Source organism: Heliangelus exortis, chromosome 16 (genome assembly GCF_036169615.1).
Source record: "Heliangelus exortis chromosome 16, bHelExo1.hap1, whole genome shotgun sequence".
NCBI lineage: Eukaryota > Metazoa > Chordata > Aves > Apodiformes > Trochilidae > Heliangelus > Heliangelus exortis.
The window spans coordinates 7,959,168-7,976,784 of record NC_092437.1 but is presented as its reverse complement, the minus strand read 5'-3'; the positions used below and the strand labels follow the sequence as shown (position 1 = coordinate 7,976,784).

The 17,617-nt window shown below is 40.9% G+C and overlaps 1 protein-coding gene across 3 annotated transcripts in view; it reads left to right on the top strand.

The window, feature by feature from the left end:
• The first annotated feature begins 610 nt into the window (after positions 1 to 610).
• Positions 611 to 17,617, top strand: part of TSHZ2 (teashirt zinc finger homeobox 2) — a 222,980-nt gene continuing 205,973 nt past the window's right edge. For 2 of the 3 annotated variants that reach the window (XM_071760120.1, XM_071760118.1), the window contains exon 1: positions 611 to 1,497. In XM_071760120.1, coding sequence (XP_071616221.1) covers positions 1,458 to 1,497 — 40 coding nt within the window. In that variant the 5' untranslated portion in view covers positions 611 to 1,457. Of the gene's footprint in view, positions 1,498 to 13,760; positions 14,181 to 17,617 lie in introns of those variants that run through there. The other variant, XM_071760119.1, reaches the window with a different exon arrangement.

The following is a 17,617-nucleotide window of genomic DNA, read 5'->3' as shown; positions in this document are numbered from 1 at the left end:
CCTCAACTCCGCCAAACTTTGCGTTTACGTCGGGCCACGCAGGTTCCCCCCTCCGCTCCCAACACGCTGGGGTGCAGGAGACCCCAGGGGAGGACGGGGTCCTCGCGGCCATTGACACCTGAGGGATCGCGGGTCACGGCACAGCCGCCAGCCGGCGGAGCAGCAGAGCAGCGGCCGCGGTTCCCCGCAGCCCTGAGGCCAGGCGGGTGCGGGTCCCCCCCTCCTCCCCGCTCGGGTGAGCACCCGGGACCCGCCCGTCCGCCCGCTCAGGGAACCGGGGGCGGGGGGCGCGCGCCGACCCGGCCGGGCCCGCCCCGATGCGCGCGCGCTCCCCGCAGCGCTTTTTCCCCCCCGCAGCCCCCCCCGCAACCCCTCTCCGACTCCCCCGGGAGACGGACTCCGCTCGGGGTGGTCTCGCTGGGGGTGCGGGAGGTGGCGCGGGGTGGGGGTGAGGGTGGGGGGCGGTTGCGGGGGGGGGGGGTTGGTGCGGGGCAGGGGCGCGCCCACGCGGGCGGGGCGGCGCGCGCCCCAGGTGGCGGCGGTCCGGGCGGCGGCGCGCGCCCCTGTCTCTTTAATGAAGCCCCGGCGGCGCGAGAGCGCTTCATCCTGTCACCGGGTCGCGGAGGAGGAGTTTGGTTAATGTGCAGTTTGCTCCGCGGATCGATGTTCGCTGGCATCGCCTCGCCCTGCCTGTGTCTGTGTCTGTGTCTGTGTCTGTCTGTGTGTGTGTGCGTGTGTGTGCGTGTGCGTGTGTGTCTGTGTGTGTGTCTGTGTGTGTGTGTGTGTCTGCGTGTGTGTGCCGGGGCGAGCGCGCGTGTGTGTGTGTGCGCGAACACCGATTTCCTCCCATCCAAACCTCCCTGTCCTCTCCCATATCACTCACTGCCTGGCATCTGACAGCACGGAACCTGCAGCGCTCCGCGCACACACGCGCACGCACACACACACCACGCACACCCGGGCACCGCTCCGCCATACAGCTCTGCGAGGAGGAGGAGGAGGAGGAGGAGAGGAGAGGGAAGGGAGGAAGCAGCCAGCCCCACAGTCTTTCCAGAGCTGCCTTTTTAATATATACATATCTATTTTGTTATTTATTTATTACCGTTCTCTGGCACTGTGGGCGCCTTTCATTTGCTCCTGAGCTTGGATGTTTGAATCAAAGCAAACCAAGTGTTGCAACAGTTAAAAAAAAAAAAAAAAAAAAAAAAAAAAGCCATCAAGAAAAAAAAAAAAAAAAAAGCGAGAGAGAAAGAAAGAAAGAAAGAAACCTAGATCTCTAAAATAAAATAAAAACCAAACAGGTTCCTATCAGTGAAGAGGAAAGGAGGGGGGGCAGGGGAGGCTTGAGGGGGGTGTTGGGGAAAGCAGCTGAGAGGCAGAGGCAGAGGAACACGACTCAGGAGCGTCTCAGGGCTCTCGGATCTGGGGACAGAAGTGAGATTGGAGAAAGTAGAGCGATGCCAAGGAGGAAACAGCAAGCACCCAAACGGGCTGCAGGTAAGGAGAAGCCATCCACTTACACAGCCTCTTGTCTCTCCACTCCTTCCAATCCTACCCCCCATCTTTATTATTATTTAGGGTCACCCTTGCTTTTCCGGGCTGGATCTTTATTTATTTATCCCCCCTCCCCCTCCCTTTCCCTCCGTAACTCCGTGCAGCCAGTTTCCTTCCTTATTGCCAAGATCTTTACTCTGACATGGGCTGTCCCCTTCCACCCTCTCGCCGCTCCCACCGCGCTCGGTCCCCGCTGCCGCCTGTTCCGAGCTCCCATCCTGCCCTGGATAAACTTTTCCCCCCAACTTTCTTCCACTCGGCTCCCCTTCTCCCCCGGCCCCCGTCCCTTACCGAACCGAAAGCAGCCTCCCGTCTGCTTCCCGCTTGAGTATTTTATATATATGTATATTGGTTTTTTCCTGTTTTTTTTTTTTTTCCCCCTTCCTGCTGCTTTTTGTTTTTAAAACGTGTGTTTCGCGAAGTGGGTCGGTGTGTTTAATCTTTTATTTCGCCGCGTTCCTGGTGGCAGTGCTGGCCGGGTGTGTGTGTGCGCGCTGTGTGTGCCTGAAATAGTACAGGGACTGTCTCTGCTGATGAACCCGGTGGGGAAGTTCAGCCTTTGATCATCAGTGGTGAAAATTGCAACAGGAAATAAAATGAAACGTTCTGACTGTTAGAAGACAATCCACGTTTTCAAATCAAATCTTCCTTTTTTTTTTTGTAGCCGAGTTTATGTATCTGTACATGCCAAGTGGTTTTGCAATTTTTTATTATTTTTTTTTAAAAGAAGAAAACAGTTTGCAACTTTGGAAGTGTTTTGTTTTGTCATTTGTAGGGTGTTCTTTTTCTTTTGGGGCCAAGAAAAAGAAACAGATGAGTGGGCCTGTATAGTAAATCTTTTCAAAGAGTTTTCTTTCAGGCTGCTTAATTGCTTTTTATTTTTTTTTAATAGTGTGATGGGGTTTTGTTTCTGGGAAGCGCAATATGGAAGTTCATTTTTCTTCTGCCAGACCCACCCACTGAAAAATCAGCTTTCCAGTTGATTGCCAGCTTTGATTTGACATTTGATTGATCACCTGTCATCTTGCTGCCTTTGATCTATTCATTCTTGATATATATCAATAAATCACTCACCATGGTAACCCAAGTGCCAATGACGTAAGGCTTGCCCTCTAGATTCTCTTAGCCAGACATGCACAATTATTATCTTGTTTGGCTTTTAAAGTAGGCGGGTTTTTCCCTTCTCTTTTTTCTTTGTGTCCTTCATCAGACTAGTTCGCTAAAGAAAACTAACATTTTATGTTTTAGTTTAAGAATTGTTTGCTAATTTGTCCTCCCCCTTCTGAATATTTTCTAGGTGTAGCATATTAATTGTGGGACGAAATGTATGGGCAAGTTTAGTGGCATACTTGAATAAACTTTGAAAAGTAGTGCTTGGGATTCACTCAAAGGTAAATGTAATTTCAGAGGAACTGGGACATGCATAACTTTTATAAACTTGCTTATTTTGCTGTGTTCATATAGGTATAGGAAACTGGTATGCAGAGTCTTTTGGGACATGACCAATGAACGTACCTATGCAGGTTGCTAGGATCATTCCTGGCAAGCAAAGATTCCCTTTAATCATAAATAATAGTTCATCTAGAAATGCATGTGTGTGTGTATATATATATATATATACATATATATATGTATTTGCAAGAACTCTCTGATGAGTTGCTCTTATTGTTTTATTCACAAAGAGGTTATATCTGAATAAGGCATTAATGTTTTCAACTTACAAGATAAATAGCTATATTTTCATGGATGCTGATCATCACAGTGACAGTGCTAGCATTGCTCCTTTTTCCGTCCTGTCAAGAATATGAGGCATCATTTTATTTTGTTTTCAAAGTAGAATTTTCACTTGGAATGTGTGTAGTATCTTTTTGTAGAAGGGGCACCCTGTTCTTTTTTAGAAACGTAGGCTACAGAGTAAATAAATTTTTGCGAGCAAAGCCCATGCGATTGTTTCCCAGGATTTCCCTGCTGAGAATACAGTAAGATATGTTTTTATGCAGAACACTACAGTATTTTTGAGAATCTTAATGATGAGGCAGTCATTTGAATGACCACAATAGCATCTCTCCTTTCATATTCTCGCTAGAAAATGTGCATTCCTCTTAGCTGAGCATTTCTTTGATTGTATTTGTCCTCAGATCAGTGTTGTTTCAGGTGAGCAAAAATACTGCAAATGCAGTTCATTTTCATTCAGTGTAACTGACATGAAGTAGGTTTCCAGATTTGCAGCAGTTCAGCTCTGAAGTTGTATTTCTGTATTTGTGAGGGGTAGGGGGGGCGTTCAAAGAGCAGGCTTGCCTGTTGTATGTGGTTCCTAAAACTGACTTTCGTTTTCAGAGATAGTACTGAGGTTCTGCTTTGTATAGTGAAAAATAACCTCAGAGGGATAGTAGGCAGACTGTGCAATAAGAAATTAATCGCTCACTAAGGCTGAGAGCAAAGCTCATTATTCCTTTTATTTAAAGGAGTTAATACATTACATATTACTTATTTTTCACTTTTATTTATTTTTAGTTGTACAAGTTCAAATGTATCAGTTGCACTGCATTTTGTCTTGATGGCAGCAGAGATATTGAAGAGAAGTTTGCAACTTTTAGCTTCTTCAGATAGTTCACCTCCAACGCAAGAAAAAATGATAAACCTTATGATTCTGGACATGCCTGCTTTTCTCATTGCTTAAAATTAAGTACTATGCACAACTGTAAATAATTACTACCATGCACTGACTTTGAAAGCAGGTTTCTAGTTTGATTAATAAATAATGTAAAGGTTAGGGAGAACCAGCGAGTGAATCAGAAGTGAAGTCCTGCTGCTAGATGAAAATCTATCTAGAGAAATATACGTGGCAATTTTGTCCTTTTCTATTATTAATTTTAAGCCTTGTATTCCTAAGAAATATATTACAAACTATTGCAATGAAACAAGGTAGTGTAACTGGATAAATGGGGCACTATTTATGTTTGATGATGGAGATTTTTTATCTCGAATTACACTTTTAAAGACGCTTTATTTCACATCAACACCAAAACTATGTCAAATGCAGTTTGTTCTTTCCAGGGCCGAATCGTCATTCCTTTTTGAGAGCGTCATTGCCATTTTGATAATTCTTGGAGCAGATAGTTACAGACCTTCATAGCAGTGCCTGCTTTGCTCTCATACTTCTGTTTACAATAAACAACCCAATTGTGTTGTAGGTTTCACCCAAATGAATCACAAAGGGCTTTACAAACTGTGGGCTTAATTCTTCTGTTGCTCAGGTGCAAATCAAAAATCACTTTAGCAGCAGCATCAGTGCAGTTGCAATGAGTACTGCCTGCTCCTGCGAGCAGGAAACTCAGGCCCAAAAAGTACTTCATCCTTCAATGAAATGCAACCACCTCTGGGGTAGAAGTCTTGTAACGATTCCATAACAAATGGTAATATATTAACAGAAGGGTGGAAAAAGGGTGGGAGCAAAGCAGAATTGCTATTCAGATTTTATTCCTAGGGGTATGAAATAGCTTTCAAACACAATTTCACTGGATTAAACTCTCCTTTCCCCTGCAGCTTGTTTAAATGTGCATATTTTATTTTGTGATCATGAATTGCTAGTTTGCTTTTTTAAAGCCTGCAAAGAGGAATCTGAACTTAACGCCTTTTCCAGCTGCAATTCTGTGTTTCTTCTTTTCTTTCTCTCCCAGCTCCAACAGGCTATCTAAGAACCAAAGCTATGGAAAAGTACAGCAGGAACAGCTATCAGTCACATTTATTTTGTTTATTATAGCAGTAGAATAACACAATTTTTTTGTTGTTGTTTTTGGGAGTCTTCATAGAGCAGCAAACAGAAGAAGGTTTTAGCAGTCACTATTTTAAAGCTGCAACTTGCACTTTAGTAGTAAAAGGTTATTTCAACCAGAAACATATTTAGAAAGCAAAATTCTGCTTCCTCAGAGAGCAAAGACCAGCTAGGTTGAGTATATATATTTCTGTAATGAAAGGAAGAGATAAATTCATGTATTAATAACCAAGAGTGTTGTGGCTTTTCGAGTATTATTTGTATCCTTTATTATAAGAGCAATAGAAGCAGTTCCAAGCAAGCAGTACTGAATGAAACTGTAGAAATGGCAGCACTGCTTTGATTAAACATCCTCCAGAAAAGCAAGTGCACATCAAAACCACCTAAATAGCACATGCCTCAGAACCTTTCAGTTACTGTGCACATCACGATCCTGACAGATGACAAAAAAGCCAAGGTGTTCACAAACAAGAGGTGCTTTTAAATGCTGGTTAATTAAAGATACTCCAAAATAGGTACTTTTGCAACTAAAGAGGCACCAAAATTCGTCGCCATCTGCATTAAATTCTGGAATCGGCTTCTAAGCAAAAAGCTGCAATGTAATTATTCCCCAAGTCAAAACTCAGGCCTGAACGGGACAATTTGAAATCACATTCATTTTATTTATCATTTCCTTATTTCAATTTTACTCTCATATATCAAAGCACAGGATATTATCACTATATAAAGAGTGGGACTCACCAAGAGTTCAGCCCCTGTGACTGTGATATAAAAGGTGTTTTCATCAGTAAATGACACAATTTTGTAGCACATTTAAAAACATGTTCATTGTCAGAAATTCTTTTGCATAAATGTTTCCCTTCCTCTGTGCTCTCTACCTGAAAAGCCCATTTTTTTTTTTCAAAATGGCAAGATTCTGGTATTTCCTCCCAGCACTTTTTCCTCCTGAATTTTGCTTTCATTAGTAGCACCCACCTCAAGTAACCGTTTCCCCTAGAAGAGGTCCCTGGAGCTCCTCTGTAGCACAGGGCTAGGGTGAGCCTTTCTCTCATCATTTTATTTCCCATCCCGATGAGGACATCACTCCCAGAGAGCAACTCCAGACTCACGGAAAAAAAAAAAGCTGTCAGTTGCTGTGGCTGCAGTTCCCAACTTAGCAGCAGCAGAGGGAATGGAACTGTACTCTATCAATTACAGTTGGAACTAGAGGCTAAACACTTATTGTTTTAAGCTATTGTGCAGATCTTAAGAGCTCAAATGTAAAAAAAATATCATGTCAGATGGTGGAGGGGAGGATAAGGCCTGGTTCTTCTACTGGATGACATATTATTAGCAAATGCAAAGTAAAATGATTCAAATTCTGTTTAATGCCTCTCGGGTTCAGACATGTGTGTACCATATTATGCATTAAAAAGAAGGATTCTGCTAATTTTACTGCTAAAATAAGCCTTTGTTTTTCCCCTCTGCTCTGCAAAATGAAAATATTAGTGAAGTTTTACCTCTAAAGCGTGCTCATGCAAGCAGAAAGACATTTTCATCTGTCTCTGAATCTGATACAGGAGTCAATTGGAAACACATTACACTCTCAGCTGAAGTCTTACATTTCATTCGTGCAAGAGCAGTGATTTTTCATTACCTATTTAATTACAATAATTTGCATGAGAGTGGGTCCAGTTCTACAGCACTTACTCAGCACTTTGCTTCAATGGGTAACTGGCCCGTGTAAAGACTGTGTATGTGAGACGGGGCTGTTTAGATACCAAATGAAATATACATGTTTCTTTACTAATGTTTTTGCCTCTGAAGAAGGACCAGATTCTTTTGTTAAGCTCTAAATCTAGGAAGAGTTCTGCCTGTAGTTTGTGTTACTCATAGTTGTGTGTTATTCTTTTCTAAAGTCTGTGTGACTGAGGTATTTTGCTTGCTTGTCTAACTTCACTTTCCAAAGACATTTCAGTTCTCTGTGTTACTTATCGTACACTGTTTCTTAATACCAGTAGATGATATGGTCTTTTAAAGAATCCTTTTTTTAACATGCGGTGTTATGTCCTGCACACGGGCAGCAGATCTCAAGTCAATGCATGAGGATGGTTTTGTAAATCAGACGCCTAAAAGTTCCGCGTAGTTTTCGGGACTAAAATCAGTCTTTTCTCATTAAGGTGACCTCTCACTTGAGGCTGTTGGATCTTGGCACAGAGTCATTTTTACCATGTTATAATAACAGCTTCTGCAACTCAGAAATACCTTGACAGCAAATGGTGTATTTTTTAAGGTTTCAAGGAGAAACACATTATCGAAGCACACTGTTTCCCATTAGATTTACACATCCCTCTTTAACTGTTGCTGGCTTTTCATCCGTTACCTTCTGAGGTTTTTCAGGCAAAAAAGAAGTGGAAAAACTGGTCGTCTGATCTAAGTGTTGCATTAAGTGTTTCATTTAGAAAAATGAAGAGAATCTTTGTTTCCCTAAAAGAAATATTTTCCCTCTTTGCCCTAGGAAAAAGAAAGTCACAACAATAGCTTCAAATGACAAGATTAGATTGTGAAAAAAGCATAGCTTACAACATGCAGTACCCGATTGTCCCATGTATTGTTAAAATTCCACAATTAAATCGAATGAACAGTCCTAGATATGTTGGAAATAGATTCTCTTCAGGTATGCAGACATACATAAAAAAAAAGGAAAGACTAGAGCCTGCCTGGGAGAGTGATGCACCATTCGTACTGATAGGAGCTGAAAGCTCTGTTGTTTAGAGCAGTTTTTGATTTTTCCACAAATATTTGACCAAATGTTAAAATTCCTGTGATGTTAGGAGTTGTGTCCACTGGAAGTCCTTTTTTAGCATTTATTGTCTTTAAACCCCCAGCTTCTGGAGCCTGGTGATTACACAAGTGCCCAATATACATTTTAAAAGGGAAATTTATTTTAAACTCCTTGCTATGGAGAACTAGGGAGCTTGAAAACACGCAGCCTAAGCATTCTTATGCCAGAAGAAAAATGCCATGATTCTCAAAGTGTCTGTTTTTAACATCTCCTAATTTTCAACGAGCCTTACGATTTTTGAGTGTGTGCTTCGTGATTTTTGAATAAACAAGGTTAGCAATATTGCTTCTGACTTATTCTGATGATGAACTGGTGTATGTGTTTGTGTATATAATTATACACGTACACACACAAGCTACCAGTAAACAAAGTACATAACATAATGATGGAGTGTAGTTTCATGAATAGGAGCCCTGAAATTGTATTGCTATAAACAAAGCAGTTTGGAGAGATCAGACCATCAGTTCTTGAGGAGTGGCTTTCAATTGAAGTTTTGTGGAGATTGTTTTTAGTGGCAATTATATCTAGAAAGTTAATAGCCAGTAACTGTTCCTGAAAGCCTAAACACTTTCAAGACCTACCAGGAATGCACAGCCTGCCTTTTTTCAGATATAATCAGTCTCAACTTTATTGAAAAAAAAAATTTACAACTAGCTACATTAATGCTGTATTTTTTATTGTATTAATGCAAATGAGATGCTGACTTCTTTCTTTCATCTTCATGGCTTATATGTGTTATAGCTGTATCTTATTGCTTTCTGTGTCTTTTCTCCCTGAGTTCTGTAAACTGCTATCATCTAATGATGCTGGGGCTCATTAAAGTTCTTCACAATGCTAAAGAGACTATGGGAAGCACCCTTAGCTCTAGATGGCTGTAGAAAAGCAAAACTACAGAGTGTATGGGGAAAAGTAATCCAAATCAATCCTTCCTTTCCCATTTTTGGGAAACTCTTAAAATTGGTAGGTCAAACATGAAGAGAAAACCCACAAGGAAGGACTGCGTACTGGAAAGAACAGGTCATTTTTAATACACATCTCTACCTGACAAAGATGAAAAGCAATCAAGTTTTAAGGAGTTTTCTGGCTCTTCCTGGATCTCTCTCAAAAGACTCGTTCAATTGAAAAGCCTGTTGTGCTTGTTTTCATGCATGTAAAAGAGAAACGGGGTAATTTTGAACAAAGCCTAATATTCCAGCACAATAGAATCAGAAGGCTTTCTGGTTGTTTTTTAAATCTCTCTGTTCATATAAAATTAAGACCCACTTATCTTAAATTGTTGTAAATCTCATTCAATATTGCTTTCATAACTTATAAAATGCTGTTAAATATTCCCAAGGCAACATTGCTAAAGTGATAGTTGGTTGTTTATGTGGAATCAGCGCAGAATTTCTGTTGAAAAAGAAGCAGCACGCAGATCTTATTTTTAATGAAAATAATTAAATTTTCTGGAATACCTGAACAGCAAAGATTTTTTTCTAGTGAAACTCAGCTTACAGGAGATTGGCATGAAAATCTGCACATTCGTGCAGTTTGGTATGTGCAGGCAACAACCCTGTTTCTACCACTGATCCTCCACTAGGACAGAAATAGTTTTTTTGTTTGGGTTATTTTTTGGTAGAAAGATTTTATTTGGAATTTTCCATATATAAATAATTTTTATGTGAATTACGCAGAGAATCACCACCACAATTCATGAGGCCTGCAATTTTCTTTGTACATATAGGAATAACTCATTTACTTCCTGCAGTGTGAGTGGGCCTCAAAGAAAAGAGCTGGATCTTTTCATGATGTACAGTTTTGTATTGAAGAAACATAACCTTATGCTAGCTGGTATATTGGTCTAGCAAATTTAATTTTTTTATGTGTCTTTCAGCCATGTCATAACATTTATAAGCACATTACAAGTGGCATTAAATTAACATGTGAAAGGTGAAAGAAGCTAAGTAGTTATATTGATCATCTGTAGCATTAAATGCTAAAAAAATTAAAAGCTTTCTAGTGCTTTTGATTAGCTGCATGTCTCCTCCTTGCATATGTGTGCTTTGTTAGGAAGTGGAGTAATCTTTCCTTTCACTCAGAACCTTTCTTTCCTGGGCTTTCTTACTAATACTAGGTCTTCCTCAGAATAACCCCAGTGGAGTAGAATATTTTTTCCCAGTTTACAGAAAGGGGATTTGAAGCCAGGAGTTGCCAGTTGGTTTGCTCATGGTCAGACAACACTTGCTTTTAATTCCCTGCTGTAGGTACTAGATCACAATTCCATCATCTGTATGCTTCCAGGGGAGAAAACCAGGCTGGAGGCTCAAGTCGTCCATCTGCCTGCTTCTGGGCTGAGAAGAAGGTCCAGATGGGGCACTGGGGAACTGGCTGTGGAGGACAGCTGGAAAGGCAGATCCATCCCCTCTGTGCAACTCTGCATGGCATAGGAGATGGCACTTTGCTCATGTCCAGGAACAACCAAAAGTGTAAGGACTCACAGTCAAAGAAAGCTCTGATAACTCTGTGAACAAGCCAAGGGTGCTTTACTAGGCAATAGCTTTAAGCAGAATAATAGGGTTTTTAACTTCCCTAAATTATCCTCAAATGCATTTTTGGTCAGTGATAAGTTTCATGAACAGAGAATTTGGTTACAGTTGTTTCCCCCATATACTGTTCTACATTTCTTTGTGAGACCTGGGATCTTTGTGTTGCTGACAGTATCTTACCCATTGCCCTGGGAAATATGAAAAGCTTGGTCTCATTAGCTAGACAGGACATACACATTTTCCTCCATCGAGACTGACAGAAGTTGCTGGAAATCTCTGGTAATAAAGTTTGAGGTTCTAATTTTTGTAAGTCAGCTAGCTTCAAGTGTTAAGTGACTTGAATGAAAAAACCCTTAACCTGAATTTTCAAAAGCTTTTAGCACTAAGCAGTTCCCATGGACCTTCCTCAGTTCCTCTCTGGTGTGAAAAGGAATTGTTAAGCCTTGATCAAGGGCAGCATTGCTTTTCTCAAGTGGAGATGTATGTATTGCCTATAGAAGAAATATGATGCAAGTAATAGCCTATGGATTCATTAAGGATTGTTTATGTTTATTTTCACACCATATTACCTTTCAGGAATGGTCGTTTCAGCCATTATATTGACAGGAGCTCAGAATAAATCTTATGTAATATAGGGCTAATCTGCCATACCTGGGAGACCACCTGCTACCCTCTCAAACAGAGGCCAGATCGTTCGGTGCCGAATCACCAGGTAGGGCTTTCTTCTGGAGCTGGGGACTTGGGAAGCTCTCCCATGGCTCCTTTTCATGTGGAAATTAATGCTTGCCTCTATTTCTGAATTGTAGGTTATTACAGTTTGTATGCAAATTCCCTGGATGGGAATTTGTCTCTCTGATAATAGATATAATAATATATATTTTTCGTGGTCAAAAGTCCTTGAGCTTGAGCTTTGTGTACATAATTTATGTTTATTTCTTACTGTTATTAACAGTAATTTACTTGCTGATGCCTTTTCTTTGCCTAATTTCGAAGGGAGTGTCTCCATCCCATTGCCCCTTCACAAACAACGCCCTCTTAGGGTTCCTTATCCTGTATCCTTGCCCAGACATTTCCTAGCCTGTCAAATACTGTCATTTTACTCCTCACAGATCATTCACAGTACGTCTCCTGTTGCACACACAAATAAGGAGCAAATGCAATCAGGATGCATCATCGTTTAGCATAACAAATAAAAGCCGATCCGTGCAGATTTCCCTTTAAGCATTTCTTAATATGTATTGTCAAAATGTCTGAAGATGTCTTTTACTCATAAGCGTTTAATTATTTGTGACAATTAAATTAATATTCAGAGCAGGGAAAAAAATGAGGGTATTAAATATTTTCTCTTTTCAAAAGCTAACAAAACATCACCTGACATAGCAAAATCCTTCAATTTTCTATTTCAAATATGGCTTAGAACTGCAAAAGCACTTGAACAAAATTGTGGGGCCTCTTCACAATTTGGGTCCACAAATGGATTTTGTATTGAATTTGAGGAAACTGTGCTCTAAAGACCAGACCAAAATTTAAGTGCACATCATTAAAGTGTGTATCAGTAATGAGCAGCTGGGTACTCAATGATTTAATAGGAGTATCTATCAATTTTTAAGTCTGCAATGAAATTTAAGGCTGAATCAGGGACTCAGACCTGGGTTTTGTAGCCTCAGCCAGTTACTGTTTTACTTGTGCATGAGAAAGAAACAGCTCATATATCACAAACCAAGTCATCAACATTTCTGTGTTTGGAATTATAGATTTTTGTTGCTGTTTTTCTCTGATGAACCTTAGCTGGGGTGGATTGTTGGAACCAGGCAGAACATTCTGTGGATGGGACAGAACAAGTAGCCAATGTTGCTGCCCAGGGCTCATAGCCTTCACCTGACAGCCATTTAATGCAGTGAAAGTTCTGCTTTGTGGTAAAAAAAATGAAAAAACAAACAAACAAACAAACAAACAAAAAAAAAACAAACCAAAAACAAAAAACATCAACCCCAACAACGGGGAAAATCTTGTAAACATCAGAAAACCAATGGAGACCTCAGCACTGTTGTATGGATGCTGGTGTACTGCACAGCCCCGGGGCACTGCAACAGTAACATCCATATTATGGGTGCAACAGTTCTTACAGTCCAGATTGATTGGAGTTTTCTTTTGAGAGACTTGATTTCAACTATTTCCAGTTCTGAGTTGTTCAGAGCAACCATTTCCATTACCAAAATCTGTTTCCTTTCTTAAAATGTTCTTCTTAAAATTTAGGGTAGGATGTTATTTGGCAAAAAATTAAAAGACATACATCAGGGTTTATTTCAAATCTGTGGGACCGCTGTGTTTTCTGACAGTAACATGAACATTTTTCAGAGTTATCTTCTGCTTTCCCTGAGAAAATCCATCCAAATTTGTCTGACTTATAAAATCTAAAAGTTGCTGTTGCCAAAGAATTTTTAGAAGGTGACACAGCATTCTCCGATGTGCCATCTTCACCACGCATGCTCTGTTCTTGGTTTCTCTTTTTCAATTACATTCCCTTAAAATATGTTTTAGCTGGGGATAAGTAGGGCAATTGCTTTTCCTGCTGCAGGAATGGCGATGGGTCTGAGCAGTCAAAGGAGAATGAGGAAATAGTCTCTATTGTGTGTGGAGCTGGAGCCCGGGGCCTGAGATGGGAAGCAGGGAAATTTAGGAAGCAGAAACTGGACAAGCAGGGGTAAGAACAGGAGCAGAAAGCATACAACTATCAAATGTCTGTAGAAAATGATGTTAAAAAACGCGTACTTGACCCTCTTGCCCAGTCAATGTAGAACATGATTACCTCTTGCACTGCATGTATCTAACAGTTTCTGCCTAGATTAAGACCTGGGTGAAAATATATGTGGTTTCACATGTACAGTTCCTAGTTTTCCTCAGCTTGCTTTCCAGGAGGCTGTCTGGGCCCTGGCTGCATCACAGGCAGGGGATGGATGTGTGCAGGAAATTACTCTGCCTCAGCTGGGGAAGGAGTTACCATCTGCAGGGCTGCTGCCAGGCTTCTGGTGGGAGTGCAGAGGTCAGGAGCCTCCAGACTGCTCCAGCACCCGGCCCGGCGCTCCTGAGGTGGGCACTCAAACCTTCCACCTTCTGTGTGGTAAAAGTGAAAAAAAAAAAGCTTTTATTTTGCCAGAGCTATGCCCACCCCTGGTTCTGAAATCATGGTGACATTGTCCCATGTCTGGGGGATTGTGCTGGTAGCTCAGGAGTGGTGACAAGGTTGGTGTGAAACACCATGGAAATGAGGAAAACCTCCATGCCCGGCTCAGAGTCTGGAGGAGAAGTGGGCAGTGAGGTCACACCTTGAATGGTGAGAGTTAAACAAACATATTGAAGAGTTCAGGGAGCACGCTGAGAAGTTTGTGGAAGCCATACAGAATTTATATTAATAACTTATATTGGACATCTGGGAGGTATCAGTGCTGCAGGAGCTGCCTGGTCAGCATGGAGTGGGGCCCGGTGGAGCGCGGTGCCACAGGTAGGCTGGAGCAAAATGTGGAAATTATTGGCAGTTAAGAAGCTGTGGTACAAAAGCGAGCAGCTGAGAGAGTAATGCCAGGAGTTTCAGCCACAGATATCTGTTTAGATAAAAAGGGCCTGTTAGTCTGAGATCTCTTCTCATGCTGCAACATGCAAATTGCAAAGGGCTGATCCCTGTGTCGCTGTGAGAGAAACTGCCATTCACTTCAGCAGGCGCTGGGGCCTGGCAACTCAGGCTTTTGTTTTATTTGGAACAAGAGTTTTTATTTCATTTAATTTGCTGCCCCATAGGAGATTTTTCATAGAAATCAAATCTTTCTTGAACCGGGATCAGCAAGAGTAGAGCTGGTTACTTTCATGATCTTGTAGTTTTGTGTCACCTCCCAGATATGTAAACTAAAAAACTAAAATCCTGATAATGTTAATCGAGAAAGCAGTCACCCTTGCATTACTCTTTCACTGTTTCTGTGAACTTAGTGGAGTTTTTATGACCTTGTGATTTGTGCTAAACAGAGGTAAATCATTTGGAGAAATATTTGCAGAGGGGCAGAGGGATGTGATGATGCCATCAACATTTGGGTTTCTGCTTGTTTAGATCAGGGACATTTTACCTGGATGATTCCCAAACATCTCTGGTAATATCCCTTCTTTCATTTTTTAGGTTTGCAATTTGTTTGTGTGTTAGGGTAAGGTGTTGAAATTTGTTGTTTGAGTATTTGAACAGTCTCATTTTTATATTTGACCTCTTTAATTGTGATTGTTTGGAAACAGTTTGATTCAGTTAAAATGCAGTATTTTCAATATACAAAGTATGTACAGAGGAACAAGGGAGTCATTATGATTTTCTCTAAGGAAATAAGCATCTCTTAGCCATCATACTACAACTGTGAAAGTTCTACTACATGACATCCATATAATTTAACCTAATAATTTTCTTTTTTGAAGTGAGGTAATGGGGAGAGTGACCTGGACTTTGTAAAAGTTCCCCTACTTACTACAGATTCCCAAGGGCAATGTAACATTCTAGACAGTGTTTTATATGCCCCGATTAAAATGTAACATATTTTTGCATTTCCTGTGCAGTGACCTGTTAGTGCTCATAGACAGAGCACTTAAAGAACAGTTACAAGGAGACATTTCCAAATGTGCCTAATATGAGCGAGTTTTTATAACATTCTTACTTCATTTGAAATTGCAACTACAGCAGGAACCATTCAGAGTGTGCATTGATTTAACTTTTTAATCCACTGTTTTGCTACGTCAAGTAAAATAAATGTTTGTTTTTAGCTCCAGTTTTTTGCATTGCTAAAACTCCTAACTACTTGCTTTAAGCTTGGGATTCTAAAGGGAGCTACATTATCTGAGATTTAAAGCTTGCTTTTTGTAGCTGCTTTCTCACAACTCCCCCAAGAAAAAAAAAAAATACAAAAGTACAACTTTAGCAAAAAGGGCTTTTATATCTCTATCAATTATAGAAACACCAGCTGCAGTAGATTACAAATGTGTTTGGCTGATTGTGATGTTGTGTGGGGAAAACTGTCACAAGGAGCTGGATTCTGTTCTCCCCGACACCACTGGGATGGCGCAGAGCTCCCTGGGCTGCAGCCGCGGTTCTGTCAGAGCTGGAGTGGGCAAGAGCAGGATCTGGCTCTGAGACTGCCACATTGCATCCTGCCAAGTCCTGCTCTGTACTTGCACACACCTCCTGGCTCTGGGAGAAAATACGGAGATGTTGAATGCGAACACAAGTGCTAACCCTGTGTCATTGTATATGCATGTGTTTTTCTGTGAGCTGAAGCAAAAGCCACACCAGTACGTCTGGAAGCAGGAGCAGAAAGCTCTGGAGAGAATCACTCCAGTTATTGTTGGTTTTTAATTGTTATATCCAAGATGCTTGTTTACTTTTACTTTCTTGAGCAAAGGGGAGGCTGAAAGGCACCACAGAACAAGAATTGTTTGAGCAGCCCATAAAGGTAAAGTCACTGGAAGTCCTGAAGAAAAGAAATACAATATCAAGACAGCAGTGCAAGATGGGCAATTTAGAACTTCTGGTGATGTAGAGCTCAGGAAAAATTAATATATCAAAGAGTGTATGGGTGATACCTCTCTATTAAATATCCTGGGGTAAAGGGTAGCAACATAAGAACTTTGAGTTGGTTATGTCTTGGTTACTGTTTTCATTTATCTTATTGTGTATGGGGTCTCTCTGGGAGGACGTGGTTGGGCCCTGGTTTATTTTAACAAAGAAAAACTGACATGGCAAACTTCTGTGTATACTTTACAGCGAAAATGCAATTTTCTACTTTCATTTAATCCCAGGAATGTTGGCATTTTCCAGGCTGTCAAACAAATGAGTGCACTGGAGGACAGTTAGATGTGTCTGTCTAGTTCATCTGTCTAATCTACCTCATTTCTAATGTGCCCATCACCATGGTGTCTAGGCAGAAAGTATCTGCCCTGATTTTGCTTTTTATGTTTATTGGCTGTGGTAACTTAATTGAGTCCTAAGAGCTTTCACATTCATCTGCAAAAATAATAACAGAAACATTATCAGAATAATGATTCATTTTTGTACTGTTACTCAGAATTTCCCCTTTCTCTTCTGAGTCTATTTGGGTAGTTGATTATTATTGCCTTATCTGGAAGAGGTTATATTTTAGAGGTGTTATATTAAATTGAGTTTTACCTGAGTCAGCTGTGACTCAAAATTTCATTTGGCTTCTAACCTGAATTCACTCAAGTCTTCTAACTTCCTTCTGCTTTTCTTCACAGAAGCTGACTTCATTTGTTAAGCCACCTAGTTTAGCAACTGTATCTGTTCTGGGTTTGCCATATAAACTGTAGGTAAAGGTACTAAAGTGACTAGAAATTGTGGCTTCAAAAATTATATTTTCATATGTAAGCCTTGGTTTCTGTTAAATTTAATTGCTTCTTTCTCTGCCAATTAGGTAAAAACACATTGTAAGGCATCAGTTAACAGTCTTTCCAAAGCAGAGGCCTGAGGTCCAGGCTAAGGGAGGAAAAAAATCCCACTGTTGATTAGCTGTGTCTGTGCACATCGTTACCACAATCTGCATGCACTCCCAGGGAGAATGTGCTGCACTGGGGCACTGTGGTGCTGCCAGCCTGCACAGTCACCCCCTCAGTGTGAGTGGTCACAGTAATTTTAGAAACACGTCTTCCAGGCATGCAATTGCATCTGCACAGTTGTGTAGCACCTTCAGCTTTTGATAAATATGGCCTAAGTAGTTATCAGTCTGCAGAAGTCAATAAACTCTCATGTTGAAGAGGCAGAGTAACCAGTGTGGTGTTCACTGAGAGGGAGCTCACTGAAAATGTTGCAAATGTAGCTTTCTCAGCTATAATTGAATTTGATCTCAGCTGTACAGTTACATACATCCCCTTTTCTATTCCTCTCCTATGTGTGTTGAAAGT